The 25,138-nt window shown below is 42.8% G+C and overlaps 1 protein-coding gene across 1 annotated transcript in view; it reads right to left on the bottom strand.

Moving 5' to 3' along the window:
- Window positions 1-2,092: 2,092 nt before the first annotated feature.
- Window positions 2,093-25,138, bottom strand: part of FRZB (frizzled related protein) — a 44,528-nt gene continuing 21,482 nt past the window's right edge. The window contains exons 2-5 of the mRNA XM_063118299.1: window positions 16,412-16,477; window positions 14,724-14,928; window positions 13,441-13,504; window positions 2,093-4,003 (exon numbers count right to left, since the gene is read on the bottom strand). Of these exons, the coding sequence (XP_062974369.1) occupies window positions 3,893-4,003; window positions 13,441-13,504; window positions 14,724-14,928; window positions 16,412-16,477 (446 nt within the window). The 3' untranslated portion in view covers window positions 2,093-3,892. The remainder of the gene's footprint in view (window positions 4,004-13,440; window positions 13,505-14,723; window positions 14,929-16,411; window positions 16,478-25,138) is intronic.

Here is a 25,138-nt window from a genome sequence, read left to right as displayed (position 1 = left end):
CAGATGTGGGAAAGATATGGTTTTAATCAGCCATCCCCTGTACCCCACTGCATCCAATCACACACGTGGCTCTGTGTGTTTGCTATAGGACAAAACAGCATCACTTGTTTCCACGATTTATATATGTATGGTCCAAGTTGGCTGTCACAGGCATTTTTCTCAGCTGATTCAACCCATCTGTATTTGTTTGCGATTTAGCAACGTGATCTCAGTTCTTATTTTATTTGTTTAGCCCCACTAGATTTAAGTGCTAGCGGGGAGGAGGGAGGGGGTCAGCATGTGAGGAATGTACAATTATATCTATGGTGTTGTTGGTGGTGGGGGACTCATGCCTGAAAGAAACCCAGAGCTGAAACCAGTCAACAGGATAATAGCACAGGTTCTGGAAAACCCTGTGAGTTTTCTAAAAATGCATATGGACTACTCGGGTGGCCATTTATGCATTGCCAAAAAAGAGGAAACGCATCACCCAAGAAGAGGACACAGCACTGCATAAAACTTGCATGGAGATGTACAAATGCAAATCAAGAGTTACAAGAATCGAAATGGAAATCTCACCATCAAGAGGAAGACGGTGACCAGGTGACCCCTGTGCCCTGCCAGTTCAGTCTGCTGTCCAGGTGCTCACTGTGGTTAGGCAACATCCAGACCCCTGCTCACAGTTTCTGATGGTTCTTGATCTGTAACCTGACTTGCACTGGAGAGCCCTGAAGCAGAGGACTCCTTCAATTAGGAGATGGTCTTCTGTAAAGTAGCACACATGGCCAACCTATGGGCTGCAGGAGCCATGGTAAATCCAGGCCACACCTGCTCCAGGCTGCTAGTCATTGTGGCTGGGAAGAACCTCTCCTGCTTCAAATGGAAATGGACGAGGCAAGGATGGGTGTCCCAGGAAGAGGGTGCGAGCTGGTGGTCCTCCTACCCCAGCTGCACCGGTTATCTGCCTAGAGCTTGGATGCAGCCCCTGAGGGCTCCCCCACTTGTTTTATGACCATCTAGTGGAAAATAATAACAGTAGGTAAAATGCCAGTGTGGTGTAGTGGTTAGAGTATTGGACTAGGCCTGGAGACACCCAGGTTCAAATCCTCACTCAGCCATGAAGATCCTTGGGTGACCTTGGATCAGTCTACTTCGCAGAGTTGATGTAAGAATAAAACAGAAGGTGGAAGGGGGTGGGAAGAAGCTTTGGATTTATCAGCCATCCCAAGAGCACTCGTGCTGAAGGTTGGGATCCAAATTGCTTAAATAAATAAGTCGGATGACGTGTGTGTGTGGAGCGAGTGTTGAATATTGCAAGGATGCACAAAGAGGCATTCCCCTTCCAGCAGGGTCACTGTCAGTGTTGGCTGAGCCAGGTTTTGTCCTTACTACACCAATGTCCCTTTAGTGCAGAACTGTTCTTACTCCATAGGGACCCACCCAAGGTAACCAATAGATATTAAACCTGTTTCCTTTCTCTGGTGATGCCCTGGCGCCACCCGTTGAGAATCAAATCTATGCTTACCTTCATCTGGCTTGTTTCTTGGTCACACATGAGTGTGTCAGAACAATGGGCGGAGTGGGATAGAACGTTGAGGAAGGCTTTTCCATGTAGTGAACACTGTCACTATTTTGCATCAGTATTTGCACTGTCATTGCATGAACTCATAACTTTGGCCATTTTTATGTGAGGCGTTTATGGGACCTTTTCATGATGTCATCAACCTCCGGTGCCTCTCTTGTCATTTTTTAGGTTTATTCCGTCATTTTAAAAATAGCCAAAAGTGCAGTAACAACCCCACCGCCACCACCACAAAACACCATCAAAGAGGAGGTATAATTCATGAATCACGTGATATTTCAGAAATCTTGCAGCACCATCTACTGGCTGTATAAATGAAATATGCAGAATATGCCCACAAAGGAACTGGGAAAAACAAAGTGGGGAGGAAGCATGTGTATTGTGCCCATTGTAAATCCACAAAGACTCCAGAAGGCAAAGCCCTCATATGCTGCAGATTTTTCCTTAATTTAGAGAAGCCCTTCATTTCCAAAGAGAACTGCCATAGCTGTTAGTGAGAATACCAAAGCAGTTTGTAACATAAATGTTTTATTTTCTGCTAAAATATTTGCTTTATTTTAGTTCAGTATTCTACTGATATTTCTGTACTTAAGAAAGAGAGAGAGAGAGAGAGAGAGGCAGAATTACAGTCTCCAACTATTGGCACTGTTTTGTAAGGCTTAAAGGATATAATCGTCAAAATGTCCTGCTGGCATATGTCAAATAGAAATACATATCATAGGTTATAAAAAAAAATGTACATTTGTTGCAAAAAAACCCAGGCTAAAGTCTCTGTTCACTGCTGCCGTTCTTTCATGAGACACGTTGCATGGAATATGGCTGTAACTCTCCTGGTAATGGCAAATATTTTATTGGACTCTCCAATACTGACCATCAAATGCTGCTGTGGAAGGTAGACCCTGAAACACAATCAAAATGACACCATCGAAATGAGAAAGTGCAGGCCTACGCCGAGAAGGAGGCCTGGGGAAGTTTGTCTACCCCCGTGACTCCGCAACAACAAAAGAAGACGGAGAAAAAGGGAAATGTTATCAGAGAGCACAACGTAACTTCTGGCGAGACTTAACTATTCTGTGCAACCTTTCCCACAAGGATCAAGACATTCAAAATCAAGTCTTCCGTGCAGTATTTGTCATGGTTCACGTTTTAAAGCTGGACTTAATACAAGTGGTTTATTGAAGAGGAATCGACATTTAACAGACCTGCTCTGATATGCACTGAGCTCTTGGTATAATCTCTTTGTATAATCCTTTTTTCCATACTGCCAACAAGGGTTTTAATGTGGAGGGAGGGGGAGAAGTGAAAGCGAAGGGCAACCAAGTCTCCGTCCTGCACAGGTTAACTGCAAACTGCAGAAATGGTTTTGTTATGCTATTGCTGATTTTCTTTTGCTTGCTTTGTTAAGTCACAGTAATAGCATGCAAAACTCTTGTTTCTGTTTCTACAATTAAATCCCATGGTGTGTTTTTTAATTTCACATGTATATTTGGCCTTGCATTTTCTCACATTAAAAAAAAAATGATTCTGAATGTACATCCGATTCCATTCTTCTGTGTAACTTTGGGACAGGCCAGGTTATTTTTCTCCCCAAATATGGGGTGGGATGGGGATATATGAAAAAAAAAACCCTTTCTGCTCCTTGTTGTGCTTAAGTCTGAATCAGGTAGCCAATCTCCAAATTACATGTAGATTATGGAACACATGCTTGGAGCCTGCACACACTGGATGTTATACATAGCCATCCTATAGAAATATTATCAGCATATTTGTTCATGTGCTAACTGGTGAGAGGGGCAGAAAAGACGCAATCTCTCTCCCTGACTGCATATAGCTTTTATTTAGGGAGAAAATCATCTGCACGGGCTCAATGGCAGCATTGCCTTCCCAGACCTCTGCTCTAATCCACCAATTCTTTATGCATAGGAAGGAAGGAATGCAGGCGGCAGGTCACTCTGCTGAATGGAATGGGGCAGCTTGTATGTTCCAGAGATCCAGGTGCTCAGAGTGCACACAGATTTCTGGACTGGGTAATTGTGTACAAACAATTACCATGGCATCTGCCAACCTTCTCAGATTTGCCATTTTAAAAATAAAAATAAAATTCAGATGTGATCCACGGATATTGTGAGTGAGATATGCCATTTTTCTGAGTGTACTCGTGCAACTCGAGGGGAAGATAAAACTAATATTGGCTACAACATGGTCTCATAGTAAACAATAGAATGCAACGTGCAATAGTGCAATTTCTCCTTTGCTGCTCCATCAAGGCAAGTCTTTAATTTATACAAGTCCATGGATTATTTCAATTTGTTGACCTGTGACATTCTCCTCCTAGTTGCGCCTTTGCCGGGGATTGGTGGTTCTGCCAGATTTTTGAGCAGAATCGCTTTGTCCGGGTTCATTTCTGCCTTTACCAGGATGACGGAGTTTCTGATCCCAGCGCTGTTAGATTTTTAAAAAATAATAATTAGTTTAACATAATGGCAACAACAACTGCATTTCCTCACAAAGAACATGTGCTGATCTTTTCAATAAAAGCAAATTATGCTTAAATGCTATAAAGTTTTTTTGTAACTTGTAAAGGTGTGTCAAGATAGACTAGAACACATCAATGGCTTTGTTATTCTATCTGTAATTTGAAGGGATGTTTTGCAAAAAGGACTGGCCCACCTCCCAGTCCAAGTGATCTGGGTCTGATGATGAGAGTAGGAGTCGTGAGAGTGGTAAGCTCATCCCAGGCAGCAAGGGTCTCTCTCTCCCCCCCTCTCTCCCCTTCCTAGTTTAGGTTGGGAGTTCTGGTTCCACATTGTAGCAGACAGAGGAGGTGGAGGAGGAGGAAGAAGAATGGATGGATCAGTTAATGGTAGCAGATCCTCTTTTCCCTGACCCACCATGGACCTCCAATACTGTAACAATCCTATCTAGTTAGGTCCTGTTAAAATTAAGCATAGATCTCATCTATTCATTTGTGCATGTAAACGCAAAACATAACAGCCTGTTTTTATGGCTATACATAAGAGGGGGCTTCACTTATCTTTTGGAGAAAAAGAGAAAACTGTCAAGTGATAAATAAAAGCTGTTTGTAATGGTGGCAAATCCTGGCTTAATTATTATTATTATTATTTATTTATTTATATAGCACCATCAATGTACATGGTGCTGTACACAATTTGCCATGTGTGCCACTGCCATTTTGCATACACAACCTCTGATTGGCCCCATCAGAGATTGCTCCTGACATCCAAACCTGGATACTATGGGTTAATCATGAGTTAAACAATCTACAATTAAGCCATGGTTTCTTCTTAGGATAAATGTGGGTTGTTGTAGTCCAGGCCTGGAGATCATTGAGCAACCTCCAATCAGAGGTTGCTCCACGATGTCCAAACTCAGACAATATGCAAACTGGTGGTATTGCCCGGACATATTTGCAAACTGGTGGTGGCACACATGCAGCCCGCAATGCAGCAAATCATTGGTTGATTAAGCCCCATTGTGTGCAAACCAGCTCATCGCTTGTTCAGTGCTATATTGAAATAAATTGATACCTTTCAACCTTTTGTTTTATTTTCACCTTTCAATTAGCTGTATTTTTCATTTGCTTTGGTTGTACAATATTTTTTTTAATATAAAACATTCTCAACGAGAACGAAGCATGTAAAACAATCTTAATTAACTGTGCCATGCTGAATCCCATTGTTTTGAAATAAAGCTGTCCTCTTCTAATAAAAACTGACAGTACGAGGTGTGAGGCAGAGGCCATATTTTGAACTGAATGCTTCAGTAATACTTCAGTATTTTGAGTTGTAGGCAGGGATTTTAAAAAGACACATTTAACTACGATATGAAAGCTGATAGCCTGCAGGCCCTATATTGTGGGTAGGGAGGGAGAAGGTAGCATGAGTGTTAATTTAGTCTTAATTATACGCATACTCCTATTTAAACCAACACTAGTTCCAGCTGTGGACAAGCCAATGAATGATTTGTACATACACCAATGTTTGTAAGATTAGCCCCCAAGGTGTAATTAAAAACACAAGAAGCATTATACACACGCACACTAATATATATATATATAGAGAGAGAGAGAGAGCCCTTTTCCCTTCACTGTGTCTTTAATCAAGCAATCCCAGGCCCCTTCAGAGATCATATTAACAGTGGAAAGGAACCAGGTAGCACCAACACATGATGACATAAACAGAAAAGTGCCTTGCATTTAGTTTATTTATTTACTAAAAAATAAAGCCTAAGTGAAGCCACCTGTGGGCCCATTTGAGAAAACAGAACGGAAAAGGCAACACCTTTCAGCCCATTTCATGTCACCCCCTCACTCTCCCGGTGTCTATCTTTGTGTATCAGTAGGGAACGAGGGGCAGTATTCTGGCTACCGCCCACACACCCTCGAAATATTTACAATGCCATTCACACAGACTCTTACGCGCATACACACCCAAATGTATATAGGCTCGCTTTATTTATTTATTATTAGTTTTTTACATTTATCTCCCACCGTTTTTCCCTCCAAGGAACCCAAGGCGGCATTCTCCATGTTATCCTCACAACAACAACCCTGTGAGGTAGGTTGCGCTGAGAGTCTGTGACTGGCCCAAAGTCACCCAGTGGGTTTCCATGGCCGAGTGGGGACTCGAACCCGGATCTCCCAAGTCCCAATCCAGCACTCTAACCACTACACCATTCTATATGCCAGTCTTCCCTCAACTGATGTCCTCAGATGTTTTGGTGTTGGATCCAGATTTACACTGTACTGACTGCACTGACACAAGTGGACGTCCCCATGCCCTCCTTCCCACACAACCGCTTCCCCTGGAAATACTATATAGAGTCAGGAGACCCTCCTGAATAGAGGTGGGTGGGTGGGTAGGAGAGTGGATCCCCCCAAATCAGGAAGAGGGCCTTCTTTGAGCAGAACCCTTCCTCTTACTGGAGGTTCCTTCCTCTCACGAAGTCAGATCCTGGATCCAACCCCTGAACTTCAACCCCCATCAACCCCAGCCAGCATGGCCATTTGTAAGGGATGCTGGGGAGCTGGAATCCAAAACAGGTGGAGGGTGCCATATGATATATACACAATCCATACCTTGGAAAAATCTTGGATATAGACACTGAACTTCAGGGGCGGGGGCAGTGGCTGTGACTGTGACCCCAATCTCCCACAAATATCGTTCTGTACAGAACTGGGCAACTGAACACGGCTACTTCCTTCTCTACTTAATAGCTCGCAGGGGATCCACAAATGTCTTGACCTACCACTGGAATTAGGACTGAAATCCCCACTCAGTGATGAAGCTTACTGGGTGATCTGGCACCCTCTTAACCTACCTTGAATTGAGAGAATTGAATCCAGCGTTTCTTCCATGGGCAGACGAAAGGGGTGGAGACGGGCATCACCATTTTTCTGATCGCTCTGCAGCCCCCAACGCCACCTCCCATGTTTTTTCAGAGGGTCCCCAGCCCCCCTGGGAGCAGATTTGGTGGGGTGGGGGCATAGGGTGCTGCACGGAGCATAAGGAGGCAGCAACAACTGCTGCTGCCATCTCCTTCCTACCAGTAGGTCCCCTGCGCTAGATGCAGTCGTGCAGGTAATTTTGGACCCTGGACTTAATGGTCTTATGGCAGGGAGAGGGACCTTCATAAGCACATAACTGCCCAGAGAGCTTCAGCTATGGGGCGGTATATAAATGTAATAAATAATAATAATAATAATAATAATAATAATAATAATAATAATAATTTCTTTCCTGCACTCCTCCAACCACCATTCCATGCCCTAAACCTGATCCTATTTGCCAATCCTGATTAGAAAAGCCTTTAACTTGTAAGTGGGTCTGGTGGGTTGGGTGATGTTTTCTAATAATATTTTTTTCTGTTCATTGTTATGTCTCTTTCTTTCATTTAATGTATTGTTTTCATCCATTTTAACTGATTTCTGTAAGCTGTCTCGAGTGCCATTTCTTGGAGAAAGGTGGGGTACAAAGACAGGAAGAAGAAATAAAGAAACACTGAACTCATGCAGTTTTGCATTTTAAACTCACTTAAATCATGGCACCACCATAACTGCAGGAATAAAATGGGGTGGTTTTTTTTGCTTCTGCTGCCCTGATACCCTCATCACCTGCCGCCATCACTTGGGGGGCTTGGACTCTGGCCCATGTTCCAGCCCTAGCTGTATCACTGGCTGGATGAGAAGATTTCCCAGGGACAGAAGGAGCTCTTCCATCCACGGAAGACAGATTCCACCGATTAAATTTCTGCCACAGTAAATGTGTTAGTGGTCAAGAATCAATTCTGCGTTTTTTGGTTTAATCCAATGCTACCCTACCCCACCCACCATTCCACAGAGTGTTCTCTGAATGTGCTGGCCTCCACTAAAGGGCAAATGCTGGAGGACTTATTCATAGGTCAGAGTTTAAGTTGCTAATGGTAAGGAGAGCGGCTACACCACCATGCTGGGGTGAGAGATTGCACTACTGGCTTGAGACGGAGGTTTTGGGGGATTTGACGCTTCAGTCTAAAATTAGGTTCTCTTGATCTTGCAGAAAGCCAGTAAGTGTGAGTAATATGTTCAGACTCCAAGCCAGTTTGGCTCAGCAGGAGGGGGTAAATAGTCATAAACAAAGACCGCAAAGAAAAAGTTTTCCCTATGCCGACTATAAACTAGGACAAACAATTGAACTGTCTGCTGCCTTGTCACAGACGAAGCAAAGCACTGAACAGCTTTCCAAACAATGGGTTGCATCCAGGTTTCATCAGAGTAGACCCACTCAAATCAATGGACCTTGACTATCGTAGGTCCTATTGAGTTCAAGGTGTCTCTTTTAAGTACGATTAAATCTAGCTCCAACCCAATCTGTTTTTAACTAGTGTAAAACCCATGTCGCCATGGGCGCTAGTAATCTTGCTTCTTTCCTGCTTTTTTGCCCCTCATCATAAAGGTGCTCATGAATAATGCAAATGTTGCTCAAGCATAGTCCCCCCTCCGAAATTTGCATGTGGCATGGCTCCACCCCCTCCCTTGTGCGCCCTTATTGGCTGCTTCCATCCTCCTCTTCCTCCCTGCTGGCAGCAATAGCCTAAAGGCATGGCTGTGCTGAGGCCCACCTTTGTGCCATACTGATTGGCTGAGCAGGGGTATCTGTCATCCCACTGGCAAAGGAGCTGCCTTGCCTGTTTGGCACAAAGGGAATTAATTGCTATTAAAGCTTGAGCTTTGAACTTTTTTGAACTTCCAACATTTTTTTGCATGTCTACACTGCTCAAGCTTCAGTCTGAAACAAACATTAACAAAATCGACCTGGTAGATCTCAAGTCATAAGTTTTACATTACTATATTCTTATATAAGATGGCTTCTTTCTAGGTTGCATTTCAGTTGCCATGATGTCACATTTTCCCAGCACTGGGGGAATACCTGAGAAAATACAATGCAGCTGTGCAAAAATCATGAGCTATTATCTCTGATCTCACCAATGGTGGTGACAAAGAAGAAAAGCACCAAATTTACCCTAGTAAATAACTAATACCTAGTGATCATTTTCGGATATGATGGCATGTGCTTTTGCATCAATGTGCGAATGCTCAGTCGACTGAAATAATGTACCTGATTGAGCATGGTATAACACAGAGAGAAGGTGTTCAGATGATCATAGCGTAAAAGAAGCCACTGTGGTTTTCTCCCTGCAACCTGCCCTGGTACTCACCCTTACTGCACATCATAGGTTGTTGGGAGGGTATGAAGCCATTCCCGCCACGCCATGTGCTAGACTTGGATGACATGGCAACTCAGCATGCTAATTATGCTAATTATAGTCACACATGCAGGGTGGGAGGAGAAGCCACGATGATTTATTTTACCCTCATGGTTGTCTGAACCTGGAGAGTGACATATCAAACAAGATGATACGACCACAGTTCCTAAAATCATTAAACACACCAGGATCGCTTTGATCAGTGACACTACTGTATGTTTTAGAACGTAATATGACATAATGCGTAAGAAATGTTTGAAATAATATACCTATGTCAGCCACATAAACTACTGCACAGGCTCATAGAACTCAAGCAGACATTTGGACACATGTTGTTGAAATGCGATAATTCTTTCTAATTTATCAAAGTTCTGTGCTGAATTAGACTGTTTCAGGTTATGCAAATTAATTGCAGGAGCCTTTTCCCACAGAAACGCATAGAGCAAAGCATGGAGTGTTTGCCCTTTTGCCCTTTCAGCATCTCTGACATTCTGCTGGTAGTTGCAAGAGGTTTTAATGATTTTATTAACTGTGGTCATACCATCTTGTCTCATTCATATCTATATATCTACAGTATATCTGTGTATTATACAATGCTCAAATAAAAATAACATTTCAATCAGTTGTGCATGCAGACATATACAATAGCACATGTTACCTTTTCTGAAAATGAACACCATGCATTAGTTCACAACTGGTGTCTCTTTGGTTCTTTTCCACAATTTCTCACCATTGTTGTGAAGAAACTGAGCTATGTTGCCACAGCCAAACTAAGGGCATGTCTACACAAGCCCTATATCCTGGGATCATCCCTGTGCATCCAAATGCCACACAGGGGATCCCAGGAGCAGGCAAGGACGATCTCTCCATTTCCCTGGGATAACCCTTAGGTGTAGAAAGGGCCTAAGTATGTCTGTGACTGATGCTCTAAAACAATCATCGATTTATCATCAGACAGTTTCCCGTCCCCCGCAAGTAGAAGCCATAGTTTAATGAAGGCAACAAAAAAGGATGTTGATTGAGCCCTTGTTGGGCCACCCATGTACATGGCTGGTAGCTTGTTTTGGCTTGGTGGGGTTGTTCAACCCTGCATTTGTGCCTGGCAAAGTGGATTCCAATGCAGACGTTCGCAAGTGAACCCTGAACGTCTTTGGATATGCTTTAATACGCAAAGCCCAAGCTCCAGGGTTCACAGCACAATTCTATCCATGTTGCCAAGAAATTCAAAAGAATCTTATTTGATTCAAAATAACCCTCCATGAATACAGAAAGAGCAGAAATGCATTCAAAGCCCAGCAACCTTCTCTGATGTCCCAAAGGACAAGGTATTTAAAGTTCCTGACTTAATGCTCTCCTAACCCCTGTAGGGATGAACTGAGTGAACGATTGTTTCATACTTTGGCAGCAGGAAAACAAAAACAGATGAGCAAATGCAATTGGGGAAAATAAATATGGCGTCCAAAAGGCAATGCCAATTTGAGCAGCAGCAATGAAAAGATCTCAGTGACCCCCACATACAGGACCAGTGATAAGGGCCTCTGGGTATGCAAAGAAGCACATGGGACGCCTTGCAGGCCAAATGTGTATGCTGCCCACACACCCAGATCCACTGTGTCCAGAGAAAGTCAATCCAGCCAACTCCTTACTCTCTGATCAGTACAGAAGAACCATTAATGTCTTTGCGGATTTCCCTCCCGGCTCTAATGCCGGGGACAGGAGATGGACACACACATTTATTTTTAATCATAAAAACATTTCTATTACACCTTTTAGCCCTAATTAGCACCCACACACCCACTGCAACTTTCAACAATTAAAATCTTGTGACGATGAAAAACGGAGACCATCAAAACAAGCAAAAACAAAACAAGCAAAACAGGCAAGATTAAAATACACGAAAAAGGTGTTGGAATAAAAATGTTTTGAACAGCTGCCAAAAAGACAACCAAGAACAGACTGGACAAATCTCCCTTGAAAGGGAGTTTGACTGTCGGGGTAATCCCGTCTCAAAACCCCGCCAACACAGAGCAGGACATCAGGAGATTGTCAGAAGTAAGCCCTTCAAATCTCCTGATCCAAGGCTGTTTAGCTAGCTGGCTTCTATATTATTATTATTATTATTATTATTATTATTATTATTATTATTATTATTATTATTATTTGTATCCCACCTTTTGCCCAATGCTGGGCCTTTATATGTAAAGGGTCAGCTCATTCATATCATCTCCCACCAGTTAAGAGCTCCATGGGGTTGCCAGTCTCCTTCTGAGCCCAATTCCAAGTCCCACCACCATCATAGGCACGTCTGGTGGGAATGTGGGAGAGGGCCTTCTCAGTGGCTGCCCCAGGGCTCAGGGAAGCTAGACTGGCTCCCTCCTTGGTGTGCTTTCGGAGGCAGATTAAAACTTTTCTGTTTCGGCTGGCCTTCGGGGAGTAGTTTGGACCTTTGTTGATGTGTTGTTTATATGTAGGATTTTAAAAAAATATTCGTATTATAAATGCTTTTAAAGGTTTTTTAAAAATATTTTAATATTGTACCATGTTTAATTATATTTTTATGTTTTGTAGATCTCTATCTGTTTTTAACAGTACATGTTTTAATTTGTAAAGCTATCTTGAGTCCCAGTATTGGGAAAAAGGCAGGATGATGATGATGATGATGATGATGATGATGATGATGATGATGATGATGATAATAATAATCCTTTAAAGCCCTTAATGGCTTGAAACCCAGCTACCTGAAGCAACACTTGCTTCCACTCCCTATTAACTTGCCTGTATTCTAAGGTCATCTGTCTGAAGCAGGTGCCAATTCGGGAGGGGTTTTTTTTGTCTGTGGTGCCCAAGGTATGAAATGCCCTCCCCCAGGAAGACTGCCTGGAATCAACGTTGTTTTTAGGAGTCAGGCAAAGCCCTTTTTTATTCACTTAGGCTATTGAAGTGCTTTTAGTTCAGGATGAATTCCATCCTGGTCCATGTGGATTTTTAGGGGGGGGGGGGGAATCCTTAAAAATCTTCATGATTTAACTGAATTTTTAAAAGTTTCAAAAATATTTTTAAAATACTTAAGAGGTGGTTCAAGTGCTACCTTTTATTCTTATTAGGTATCATCACCATCATCATCATCTCCCCAGCTTTTAGCTGCTTGAAGCAGCAACAAAGCCTGGTACCTGCCACAGAATGCTTCTCTAAATGCTTCTCTAAATGCCCAGGATGTAGCAATACGTCATGATGTGATGTCCGTTCCTGAGTAACTGTTCAGGATGGTTGGAAAGACAGCTTCTGTACAATGTCTCTGGTTCCACCCTGTTATCAGTCTTGAAGATGTACTGAAATTGAATGATTTCCATATTCATTTTTGATCTTGATATTGTTTTGCTGGGCTGAATTTAGTTGTGTTTAATTTTATGCCCAATTAATTATTAATTCATTGGCCATAAAATAATTAATTAATTTGTAATTAATTAGGATGACCATATGAAAAGGAGGACAGGGCTCCTGTATCTTTAACAGTTGCATAGAAAAGGGAATTTCAGCAGGTGTTGTTTGTATATATAGGGAACCTGGTGAAATTTCCTCTTCATCACCACAGTTAAAGCTGCAGGAGCTATACTAGACAGACCAGATACAAAAGAGGGCAGGGCTCCTGCAGCTTTAACTGTGGTGATGAAGAGGGAATTTCACCAGGTTCCCCATATATACAAATGACACCTGCTGAAATTTCCTTTTCAATACAACTGTTAACGATACAGGAGCTCTGTCCTCCTTTTGATATGGTCACCCTAAATTAATCTATTGAAAATATGTTTGGGCTCCAAAGTAATTGTTTGCTTGTTTGTTTTTAAATGCATTTGTGTATATATTTTGGAATTTATTTTTGGCATGAGATGTACTGGTTACAGTAAAAAAAAGGGGGCTCAAATTTGCTCAGGAAATCATCCCAGTATGTTGATAGATGATTCCTGAGGCTGCAATTAAGTTCAGTGTGATTTTACTTCTGAGTAAACAAGCACAGAATCGGGGTGCATGTTCACTGATGAGACAAAAACAGAAAAAAGCACCGTCTTATAACAAAGGTCAAACATGATCAAACAATGAATGAAACTGTATCTTACCTTCACTTTTTTACCAAGACGATCCTTCCATTTTTCAGCTATGGAACCTTCTACCAAGAGTAATCTTCTCATTTCACAGGAAAAGAACAAAAAAGACGCATTATAATATGCCGAAACAATGCAAAGTGGATCTAGTTTGGAAGACAGGGAATATTTTGTCTTCAAGGAGAAAATACTAGGAACCTTTCCTGCTCTTTGGAAATGATTGTTGCTACCACCATACTCACTGATGAGAATGTAATTATGTTGCTTTATGCTCTGTGAGTGCCAGTGGAAAAAAAGTCCTAGCATAGAGAATGGCTTCTGGATCCTAGCTTGAAATAGCCATAGTGAAGCTAGAAAGAGGAAGAAAGCCATATTGCCTTCTTCAGAAGTTGGACAGCACTTCCCAGAAATACTGTATATGACATTAATAATTGTGCAGGTGAGTAGTGGTGAGCTCTAGCCCACAATAGATTATGCCCCAATAAACCTGGTAATCTTTAAAGTGCCACAAGACTCTTGCTTATTTTTGCATGGAATTAGGTGGTGATGGTAGATTCACATCAGTGTTTCCTAGAAGTATTTTTTGTGTTTACTTTGTATTATGCACGCTATAGTAATTATGTAAACTTTTAGTTGCTGCAAGCTGCTTTGACTTTATGAAAAGAAGAATATTAACGGCAGGGGTGTTATCATAGTACTTATGCTGGTACTTTTCCAGCTGTACTGGGCTGGCTGCCAGTCTGGGTCTGGCCCCGATTCAAAGTGCTGGTATTAACAGTCAAAGCCCTAAACTGCTTGGGGCCAGGTTATCTGAAGGATCCTCCTCCCATACCTACCTGTCCAGACCCTAAGATTATATTCAGGGGTCCTTCTCCAGGAACCCCTACCAAAGGAAGTGAGGTGGGTGGCTATCAGGAGGAAGGTCTTTTCTGCTGTGGCACCCTGGCTGTGGAATGAGCTCCCTGGAGAGGTTTGCCTGGCGAATGAGCTCCCTGGACCTGGATAGGTTTGCCTCCTTTCGGTGCCATATGAAGGCCTTTTTATTTTCCCAGTCTTTTAATATTTTAGTGTTCCAGTTCTTTAGCTCTGCTGTTTTAAATCTGTATTTTAAATCTGTATTTTAAATCTCTGCAGTGTTGCTAGGTTTTATTCAGGTTATTTTTTATATTTCAGTTTTAAGCTTTTCTATTTTATATTGTTTGATGCTGTAATTTTTGTACCTGCTCAGAGACAAATAAATAGATAAATAAATAGGGAGGTATATGCTCAGAGCTACCGGGAGGAGGGGAGGCAGTTACCTGGAGCGCTCTTCGTCTTCATAACCCATGATGATGTATTCTTCATTAGCATTGAGAGGCGGGCACAGGCAACCAGAGTTTGTGTACAGGTTAACAGTGTCCCTAGGAATGTTCACCAAGGAAGATTTTAGAATCTCCTTTACTTCGACTACTGCAGTGACGTCATGGCATTTGGTCTTCACCTCCTTCACTTTAGCCCGAATGACTAAAGAAAATAAGAAATTGAAGAGTTAAAATTATGCCACCTCTTGGATGTTTTATTGTCCTTTGAACCGAACTTCTGGCAATGAATGGATTATTATTATTATTATTATTATTATTATTATTATTATTATTATTAATATTAATATTATTATTTCCCTAAAAACCATGATGATGATGATGATGATGGACGATAATTTCTTTTGTAAAGAAGTCCCTGTAAAAACTATATTTGTAAAACCATTGGCTTGAACGTTTAATGTTAAAACCATTGACTTGAACTGTCCTTCCTTCCTAGTAGTAGTAGTAAAGCTTTATTTTTTCAACCAATGGTTACAACAAGCATAATAAAAACAATGCTAAAACAAATCATACGTTCTGCAAGGTCAGAAATTTTGCTCTATACGTTTGGGCTGTAAGAGCGAAGTTGACCAATGCCAATATGACAGTCTTGTTATTGCATGTAAACAAAAAGTATATTCTTTCTGAACCGGACCAGCTGGACTTATTCTCCAAAAAACAATCTAAATATTTAGAACGAATTTGAGAATAGACAGGGCAGTAGAACAAATAGTGAGGCAGATCCTCCACTTTGCCACCACGGAAAGGGCAAAGTCTCGAGGCGTAAGGAATTTTATTAAAACGCCCTTCTAGCACTGCTGTTTTCATTTGTTGCATCTTTAATCGTGCGAGGTCTGATCTAAGACGAGGGTTAGAAATTAGGGGCAGGTAGCGTCCTTCCTTCCTACAATGGAAGTTTTTTTTAAAAAAAAAAAACCGGTGTTGTTATAATGGGTCTAGAGTAGACATGAATTCAGTGGGTCTGCTCTGACAAAATCTGGATCCAACCCAATGGTTTTTTAAAATATAATCTTTACAGGCACTTCTTTAAAAAAGAAATCATCATCAATCCTTTTCATCATGGTTTTAAGACAATGAAGGTCTTGTTAACATAATATTGTTATTATTTATTTGGTGGTTATTATTATTTTAATAACAATAAATACTACAACGTATAGTGATGGACACTGCTATAGCACAACAAAACCAGCAGCTGTCAGCAGCAGAGGGAGGAGCTAAGCAAGTCAGCCCTCCATTACCCACCACTGTTGCTACCACTTGTAGATCTTGGAAGAAGCAGCAGCTAAGAAGGGTGGAGAATGGAATCCTTTCTCCCAAGTTTCCATCAAGAAACATCTTCCATCCGTCATTCAATCCTGAATCCAGGAAAGCTAACACCTACTAATTACAGTGATGGCCTTGTCTTGGCATTCCTATCGACACATGACGGCAAGGGAGGGCATTTTCAATTGGTAGAAATGAGAATTTTTCTTGCCTCCTCGACAGCTGACTGAGTTCGCTTGCCTTTGGCGATGTGGATGGACTGGCAAGAGCAGCTGGCCCAGAACCTATTTCTGTCAAATATTTTTCACCTCCATTTAACCTTCTCTCCTTCAAAGGTTACTCGCCATGAAGCCAATACTTACCATAGTTATAGTTGTTCCGAAGATAAGTCTTCTGGGTAGCTTTTATAGGTTTGCATCTGCAGCGCTCTGAAAAAACAGAGATTCCTTGGGTTAGGACAAAGGAAAAATTGGAAGGGTATCTGATCAGTCCAGGTTTCCTTAAAGAAGCATGTGTGTGTAGTAAATGGTACATAGTAGTAAATCAATTTCTATCGCCTAGGTTATGGTAAATGCACAGAATGAGAGGGATACAGTGCAGGAGAGGACAGGGTACCTGTACCTTGAAGATGTCAGTGGATAACCCTTTTCTCATCACTGCATGACAAGCTGAACTTGTCGAAATGTGTTCTTCTACACAAGTAGTAAAGGTACAGAGCCTTGCCCTGTGCATCTGGTCACCCCACTTGCCAGCCCTCAGAATCTCCCCCAAGCAGGCGCCGTCCGAAGGCATTGGAGTGCAACTCCCGTCATCCCAAGCCGGTTAAGCTGTGGATGATGGGACCTGTAATATCCAACACATCTAGAGGACACCTGGCTGAGGGAGGCTGTTCTACTAGCTCACTGTCAGTGGAAGGGGCCTGTATTATTGTCAGGGAGAACTTCCATAATGCAAGAACTGTTTTTGGTTTCTAGATTTCTGAGATGAGGAAAGGGTGCTAGTGGAGCTTGAAGCCTCTATCAGCCAGTCTCCTCAGGTAAAGTGAAAAGCAGCAGGTGCTTTTGGATGAGGCTTTTATAGCCTTCCCTCATTCACAGAATTTCACTGGAGGTCCAGATGTTGTCATCTTCCACTTCTCCTGTGTTTTCCCACCACTTCGTCCATCTTATTTCTTTTGACGAGTAGCGCTAGAAGCCTCCTGTCTGGAAGCACCCAATATTAACCACTCACATATTTCGTGAATGTATTAGAAAATGTGGGAGTCTTTTCAAAAATAAACATGGTTACTTTTTAATATTACTTCAACCTCTCTTCCTAAATGTGACTATTATAATGGGCATCCCTTTCTTTATCTAGATAAAAGGAGCATGAAAAAGCAGTGTTTGTGACACTTTCACGAGGCCACAGAGCAAGATAGTAGCAGAGTTTGCTTTGAATGTTCCGGTTTGCTGTAGAACACACACTGCCTCCCATAAAAGACCAAAAACATCAATTTATTACTGAGGTTCTGAAGTAACAAAATAATGCAGATGTCAGGAATCTACCTATATAACATTCCATGTGTGTTGTCTATCTTCTCTTCCTGCACCACTTTATCAGTGCAGGTGGGAAAAGTATCATCAGAAAATTGGGAGGTATGGGGAAAGTACCAGACTATTTGGGGGAGGGGAAACCTTCCCCAAATCTAGGATTAGAACCTCTGTCCATCTTCTCCCTCCACAACCATATCACCAGTCTGGGCAGGAAACATTCCATTGACAAGCTGAGAGGGGAAAAAAGGTAATAGGATGCAGTTTGGAGAAACTGTGACCTGGCTTCTCCCTGGGAGAAACCTTCTCCAAATGCCCCTCCTGGCCTCAGCAGTGGGAGACGCCATAACCTGCATAGGCAACTATGGGCTGGGGTAGGCAACCGGGGTGGGCCATGGGCACATTTGGCAATTTGAGAAACAGTCCTGAACACTACCACAAAATCGCTGCCATAGGAGAAAGGTCAAAGGACAAGTAACCTGCCCCAAAGACTGAATGTAAGACAGAGATGGGGTCACATTAAACAACTCCTTTGAAACCACAATTTTCAACACCAAGAGAAACCTATTTCACAGTAGTCTCTGCTGCTGCTAAAAAAAGTCTTAATTAAAAGAAGAAGTAGGGATAGGGCATCTTGAGGGCACATTGAGGCTCAAGTTGCCTACACCTGCAAATATAGGTTGTTCATTTTAAATCAGAAGTAGTAGGCCAATCTCTCTCTTCCCCCACCCACCCCATCTTGTCACATCTGTTTGCAGATTTAATTCTGCCAATTCAGGGGAGGGGGTTGCCTAGGAAATGAACCAATGTGTATCTCACTCTGAGCTGCTAATTTCCACCTGAGCCTTGTAACACAGAAGTATTACAGTCAGCGGACCATTTGCCCTGCAACCTTCGCATGTAGAGAGGAACACATGCAAGAAATACGTTGACTTCTGTGCTTAAGAGACTGAGCAAAATACAAACGAGAGGCATGTTGGAGATGCCACGAGGAATGTGAAAAGGCCAAGGAAAACAAACAGCACAGGAATGAGAAGCTTGGAGCAGATGCTGTGCGATGTGGGGGAAGCCATCAACCGGAAGTGAGTAACAGAGAAAGTTACCATACAAGTTCCCACCATTACTGACATCTCATTAGCAACATTTTCCCCCCATATGTGTCTTCACACTCTACATAAAATTGCTAGGCCTGGGCAGCCATGAATCTATTTTCCAGGGCCCTGAATCTATTCCCCAGAGATGAGAGTGTGAATCGCCCCAAATGCGGCAGGAGGCAGTCACCCCACCCTCCTCCCTCGTGGGGATGGGTCAGGGCGGTGTTCCGGCCGGAGCTGGGGCGATCCACAACCTGTCACTTTCATACACATAAGGTCTCAAACAATTCAGAGATCATTAAAAAAATTCTTATCAAATATATGTATTGCCTCTAAAAGTTTCTACTGTCATGTATTTGTGCTTCTGTTTTTCCCTACTCGGCCCCTTAAACCCTAGCGTTACCCTTACTTATAAGTACTATTCCTTCAGGATGCCCCCCTTTCCCCTTCAACTCCCCTGTACCCCATAAGCATAGGCATGAGCACGGGGTGTGCCAGGTGTGCCCAGGCACACCCTAATTTCCTGTAGCTGTCTCTGCTTTCCCACGCCCCCCTTGCATTTAAGGAGGACAAGAAAGTGTTGTTCGCTTCCCCGGGGAAACTACGCATTTCTAAGGGGAAATGGCACAAACGGCAACAATGCCCCCCTCCCAAATCTTCCCTTGCATGGCAATTAAGCTTGGGTGGGAGGGACTTTTTTCCATTGGTTTGGGATGGTCTCAATCAGGGTGCAACTTAATTGAAGAATTTGTTTTATTTGAGATGATTTGGATGAGAAATTAATTAAATCCTAGTCAATATTTCTAAATCCATATGTATAAATTTGCATATGCAGATTGTAGGCAGATGAGCGTCCTTTGGGCTTGGGGCCTGAAATTGTTTGAGTGCTTAGCAACACCTCTGCCTGTATACCAAATGGTGAATACATAAGGGAAGGGGTCATGCTGTAGTCTATGGCTGTCCTGGCCCATGACCAAGTCAAGGATTAATCTGAAACATCACAGAAGAGAGGGGGGAACCGTGATGGTGTTTGGGAGGGAGGATCTAGAACCCAGATCCCCCCCAGCTCCAGTCCAACAGTCTAACCACTTCACCACACTGCTCTGTCTAGCCCAGAATTGTCGACTAAGGATGCTTGAGGAGTTCAGTCTTTGGGAATTCTGTTACGGACGGACCCAACCTGCATCTCCTGGGTTAGTGAGCAGACTGAAATTTAGATGTCCACCAGCTTTCACACGTCATAGATGTATTGATGCAAGTATCAAGAAAAGACTTTTATTATCATTATTTTAAGAGAAAATGAGGCATTTGGAAATGATTGTTTTTGCGCCAGGCAAAAGGGGCGATGAGGGAAGAGGGGTGGACTCATTTCAGGAAGCAAAGGAAGTTTGGGCGCCTGAGGCTACTTGAGAGCAGTGGGGCAAAAGTCACTGCAAATACATAGTAACCTTTAATAATGTATGGACTATTGAGCAGACATAAAACTTATAGGCACTGTCATCTAACCCAAGTATTTGCACCTGTCAAAATATGGTGAAATGATTAAAAAAAAAATACAAAATCTGGAGAATCTTCTAAGCAACTTAAAAAACAAACAAACCATCTCTTATGAAACAGACAAAAATGTCATTTCTAGCCAAGAGGAGGGGGCTAATATTGACACGCAACCTTTCGCCAGTTGCCTTTGCCAGGGATAAAGCTTGACTTGATTAGATAGTACACACAGACATGATTCATCAGCCACAATACGCCAGAGAGTATTTGCAGTGTTCTTTTAAGAACGCTCAGTCCAAGATTCTTCTTTGAACAATATCCCACACTTCCCTTTGTAAAAGGATGTTTTTAAAATAAGAAGGCTTAACACTTCTTCGAAACATTTTAGAGTATCTCAAGCGCTTTTCATATACATTGTCTTGTGGTGAGCCTTTCAACGACCCTGCGTGGTAGTGCATATTGGTATTCCCCATCATGCAGAAGCAGGGCTCAGGCAGGCAGGTTTTCCCAAAACTCCTTTCGAATTCAGGAAAAGAGGCAAGACTCAAATCAAGGATTCCTGCTCATTCTCATGCCGCACAATCCTATGTATGTTTTACTCGGAAGTAGGTCCCACTGTTGGTTCGTTTTTACTCAATATGGTCTTACTTGATATAGCTTCCTGTATCGGTGGGCTCAAATGTACTTGCCCTTCTTTGAAATTTCACAGTCAGATAAAAGAAACTTATTATACTGAACCAGACCATTTACTTATTTATATTAATACATTTATACCCCACTTTTTTCCCACCTGCAACAAACTCATAGCAGCTTCAGTGGTCCTCCACCTCTCCATTTTATCCTCACAACAACAACCCTGTGAGGCAGGTTAGGCTGAGAGTCTGTGACCGGCCCAAAGACACCTAGTGAGATTCATGGCCAAGTAGGAACCAGAACCCAGATCCCCCCCAGATCCAGTCCAACAGTCTAACCACTACACCACACTGCTCTGTCTAGCCCAGAATTGTCGACTAAGGATGCTTGAGGAGTTCAGTCTTTGGGAATTCTGTTACAGACGGACCCAATCTGCATCTCCTGGGTTAGTGAGCAGACTGAAATTTAGATGTCCACCAGCTTTCACACGTCATAGATGTATTGATGCAAGTATCAAGAAAAGACTTTTATTGTCATTATTTTAAGAGAAAATGAGGCATTTGGAAATGATTGTTTTTGCGTGCTTCTTTTTTTAAAAAATTGCAGACCGATGCATCAACAGGACAGAACAGACTTGTGGGTGACCCTACATGGAAATGACACAGACCAGAAACGGGGGTTCGCCCATCCCTACTGCCCACTCTGCAGTCAGTGGGTATGACTCAACAGTGGTGCAGCACAAATCAGTGATGAGGTTATGCTAGTGTAAACAAGCAGGAGTGCAACACCTTTATCATTTGAAAGGGGGAAAGCGCCACTTTGACACCGAGGGCATGGCTAGATGAGGGGGTTGGAGGGCAACGATCTTACGATTTTATGATTGCAAGATCATTGCCCTCGTCTACACGCGGCACGCAACATCCTAGGGAGAAGTGGACATCATGGCCGCCTTTTTGTTTTTGAATCCGAGAAGAGTGCAGGAGCGCTCCTGCGAAAAAAGTATATATATATTTTTAAAAACAACAACAACCTCCCGCTCGTTCCACCTCCCACCCCCGTTGGGCACAGAGCTCCTGAGAAGCTCCGTACCCTGTGCCCAGGCTCCTCGCAGTTACTCACAAGGAACTGGGACAAAACCACAACGGCGGGCCACACATTCCGTGGTCTTGGGATCATCCCGAGACCACCAAAAAATTGGAACTAAACTGTAGCACAATATCCCGAGCCAAGGGAGGGATCATCCCTCCCTGCTCCTGGGATGTCCTGTGCGTCATGTGTACACACAGGAATGTTCCCGGAGCGATCACCGGAATATCACCCCGTCTAGCCATGCCCTGAGATTCAGAGGTGGCAGCAAATTGTCGTCTTTTACTTTTGCACTAGCAAGCACTAATTCATGTTGTTTTACACTAATACAAAGGCATTAGCGCTAGCGCTGTGACATCAATGGATACTGCCCATTGGATGCTATAAATATATTTCCTTAACAATAAATTCACAGCTAAAAACCATTTTGGTAAGAACGGACTGGAATTTTGAAAAGTAAATGGTGTGGGGGTAGAACCCTGAGAAAACTGTATTTTACCTAGACGATTTTTAAAGCTTCTTTACAACTCACTTCCCGTCCAACCAACTCATCTTCTTTTTTAAAAATAATAATAATAATGGACACTGAAAGTAATTTGTATCAGTTTACTGAAAATACACACACCAGATAAAGCACACAGAAAAGCAAAAGTTTCAATTTTTTTCGTTTTGTTTTAATAAAAGGCAATTCTTCCAAGGGTTTCTTGCTGGCATTTCAGTTTAGCATTTGCGGGGGAGGGGGAGCATTTCAGGGGTGGGTACTTGAAACGCAAAAAAAAGAAAAAAAAAAGGACCCCACCAAACTTCCCGAATATAACAGCCATAATTTCTGTTTGGACTGGGGGATACTGGGAGTTGTAGTCCAACACATCTGGAAGCTGCCAAGCTGGGAGAGGTTGCCTGATTTACTTGCCATTTCTAGCTTAGGTTGATTTACCAACTACACCCTTATCTGGACAGAGATAGCTAAGCTACAGTTATCCACGCTCTGATAACCTCTCGTTTGGATTACTGCAATGCGTTATATGTGGGGCTGCCTTTGAAAACGGTCCAGAAACTTCAGCTGGTACAAAACAGGGTAGCCCGCCTACTAACAGGGACTGGCCGGCGAGATCATATCACGCCAGTCCTTCTACAACTTTATTGGCTGCCAGTCCAGGTCCGGGCCCAATTCAAAGTGCTGGTATTAACATTTAAAGCCCTAAACGGTTTGGGACCAGGTTATTTGAAGGATATATGCCTGCCCGGACCTTAAGATCTTCCACAGGGGTTCTTCTCCGTGAGCCCCTGCCGAAGGAAGTGAGGCAGGTGGCTACTAGGAGGAGGGCTTTCTCTGCTGTGGCACCCCGGTTGTGGAACGACCTCCCCAGGGAGGTTCGCTTGGCACCTACATTGTTTTCTTTCCGTCGCCAGCTGAAGACCTTTTTATTCTCTCAGTATTTTAACACCTAATTTAACTTAAATTTAAACTTAACTTAAATTTAAATTATTTTAACCTAAATTAATTTTTGCTGTGTGGTTTTATTCTGGTTGTGCTTTTTATATTGTATTTTGTATTTGTGTTTTAAATTTGTTGGTTGTTTTTATGCTCCTCATGGTTTTAATTTTTGTGAACCGCCCAGAGAGCTTCGGCTATTGGGCGGTATAAAAATGTAATAAATAAATAAATAAACCAAAAAGCTTTACCTTGGAGAATGGGAGTGGTGTGGGTTTAACAGGTGGCAAGGGGTGCCCATAGACTCACAAGAGGGAATTTCCTTGTCTGCAAACGACACACAGACATATGTGTGCTACCAGCAATTATGGGGCTCCTAGTCATCCCATGATCCCACACCAAGAAATTATGTTCCGTGCATGAATTGCCATTGGGTCTCTCCTGTGCCCAGCTGCCACCATGTGCTACCTTCTGCTTCCCCACGGAGTGGCTTGCTAGGTTTGGATAGAAGGAAGTCTGGCAGGGAACTGGTGTCTGAAATGAGCTTCTTAAAGCGTTAGTCCTGAATGCTCGGAAGTCCTCTTGAGGCTTTTTGAGGATGCAACCCAAGCCCCATTGATTATTTGGAAAAAGCAATAGAAGTGTCACCCATCCATCATTTCAGTGTCAGGCTATGAATGCAGGATGCAATGTATCTATACCTATATCTATCTATCATGGCCTGTTTAGTTAGCCTCTGCAGGGATAGAATGACACCAACGGTAACCTTTCTTCAATCACCATAGACATGTTTTGACTGGAGAAGCTGTACTCTGACCTGGTGTTTGTGCACGCCTGTGTGTGTGTCTGCAATCCAACGCCTAAAAAAAAACCCAGGAAGCTGAACAGTGATAATAGCAGAAGTGTATGTCAAAAGGGCACAGTACACTGCTAAGCCAATGAGCAACAACTTAGCAAGGGAGCAGATGAGCAGCAAGAAGGGGAGGGGTCACTAGCCGATTGTCGTGTTTCTCAGAAAACTCCTGCTTTTGATGGGAGGCAAAGGACTTGCTAAGTAATCCACAAAGTTTTTATTAAGCAACAAAAGTCTCTTCTACCTGAAGAGAGCTTAACCTCTTGGAAACGTCCCCTTAGGCAAAACTATGCAAACTAAGCAAGACAATTGTCCGTGCAAGAAGAATAGGAAGGTTCTTCCCAAACGCCCGTAACTTTAGAGAGCCTAGTGCGGAGGCAGGTTCTGGTGTAATCCTAGTCGAACCGACTTTCTCACACCTTCCTTCCGCCCCGTGCGTTTGAGCATGCGGCGGACCCTAGCATCAGCTAGCTTGTCAGGAAGCTCACCTCCGGAAGAAAGCTCACTTCCCACGGAGTGTGTAGCATTTGGCCTTGAGGAGATAAGCTCTGGAGAGGGCTGACTCCCAGCTGGGGTATCGCCCGTGAGATCTTCCTCCCCCACTGGTACAGGCTGGCTGGTGTCTGCCACTGCTTCTTCTGAATCTGATTCTGATTGATTACCTGAAACATCTTCTCCCAAAACAGGGGCAGTAGGGTTAGACATGACACCGATCAGGCCTGAATTGTCTCCCAAGCTTGATTAGCTAGTGACCCCTCCCCTTCTTCCATTGCATGGGTATTGATTCACTACGTTAAGTTGAGTCACCAAGAGCACTTATTATACACATTCAAAACCAATAATACAATAAAAACCGTGCTCAATCATGGCAATAAGCATAGGACAAACACGTTTCGACAGCTTATCTTCTTCAGCGGCCAAATAGCCAGGCTTTTATGTACTTCAGAACAGTTTTTTTGGGGGGG

The sequence above is a fragment of the Elgaria multicarinata genome, chromosome 2 (genome assembly GCF_023053635.1).
Source record: "Elgaria multicarinata webbii isolate HBS135686 ecotype San Diego chromosome 2, rElgMul1.1.pri, whole genome shotgun sequence".
NCBI classification, from domain to species: domain Eukaryota; kingdom Metazoa; phylum Chordata; class Lepidosauria; order Squamata; family Anguidae; genus Elgaria; species Elgaria multicarinata.
This window is presented reverse-complemented; position numbering and strand designations above follow the sequence as displayed.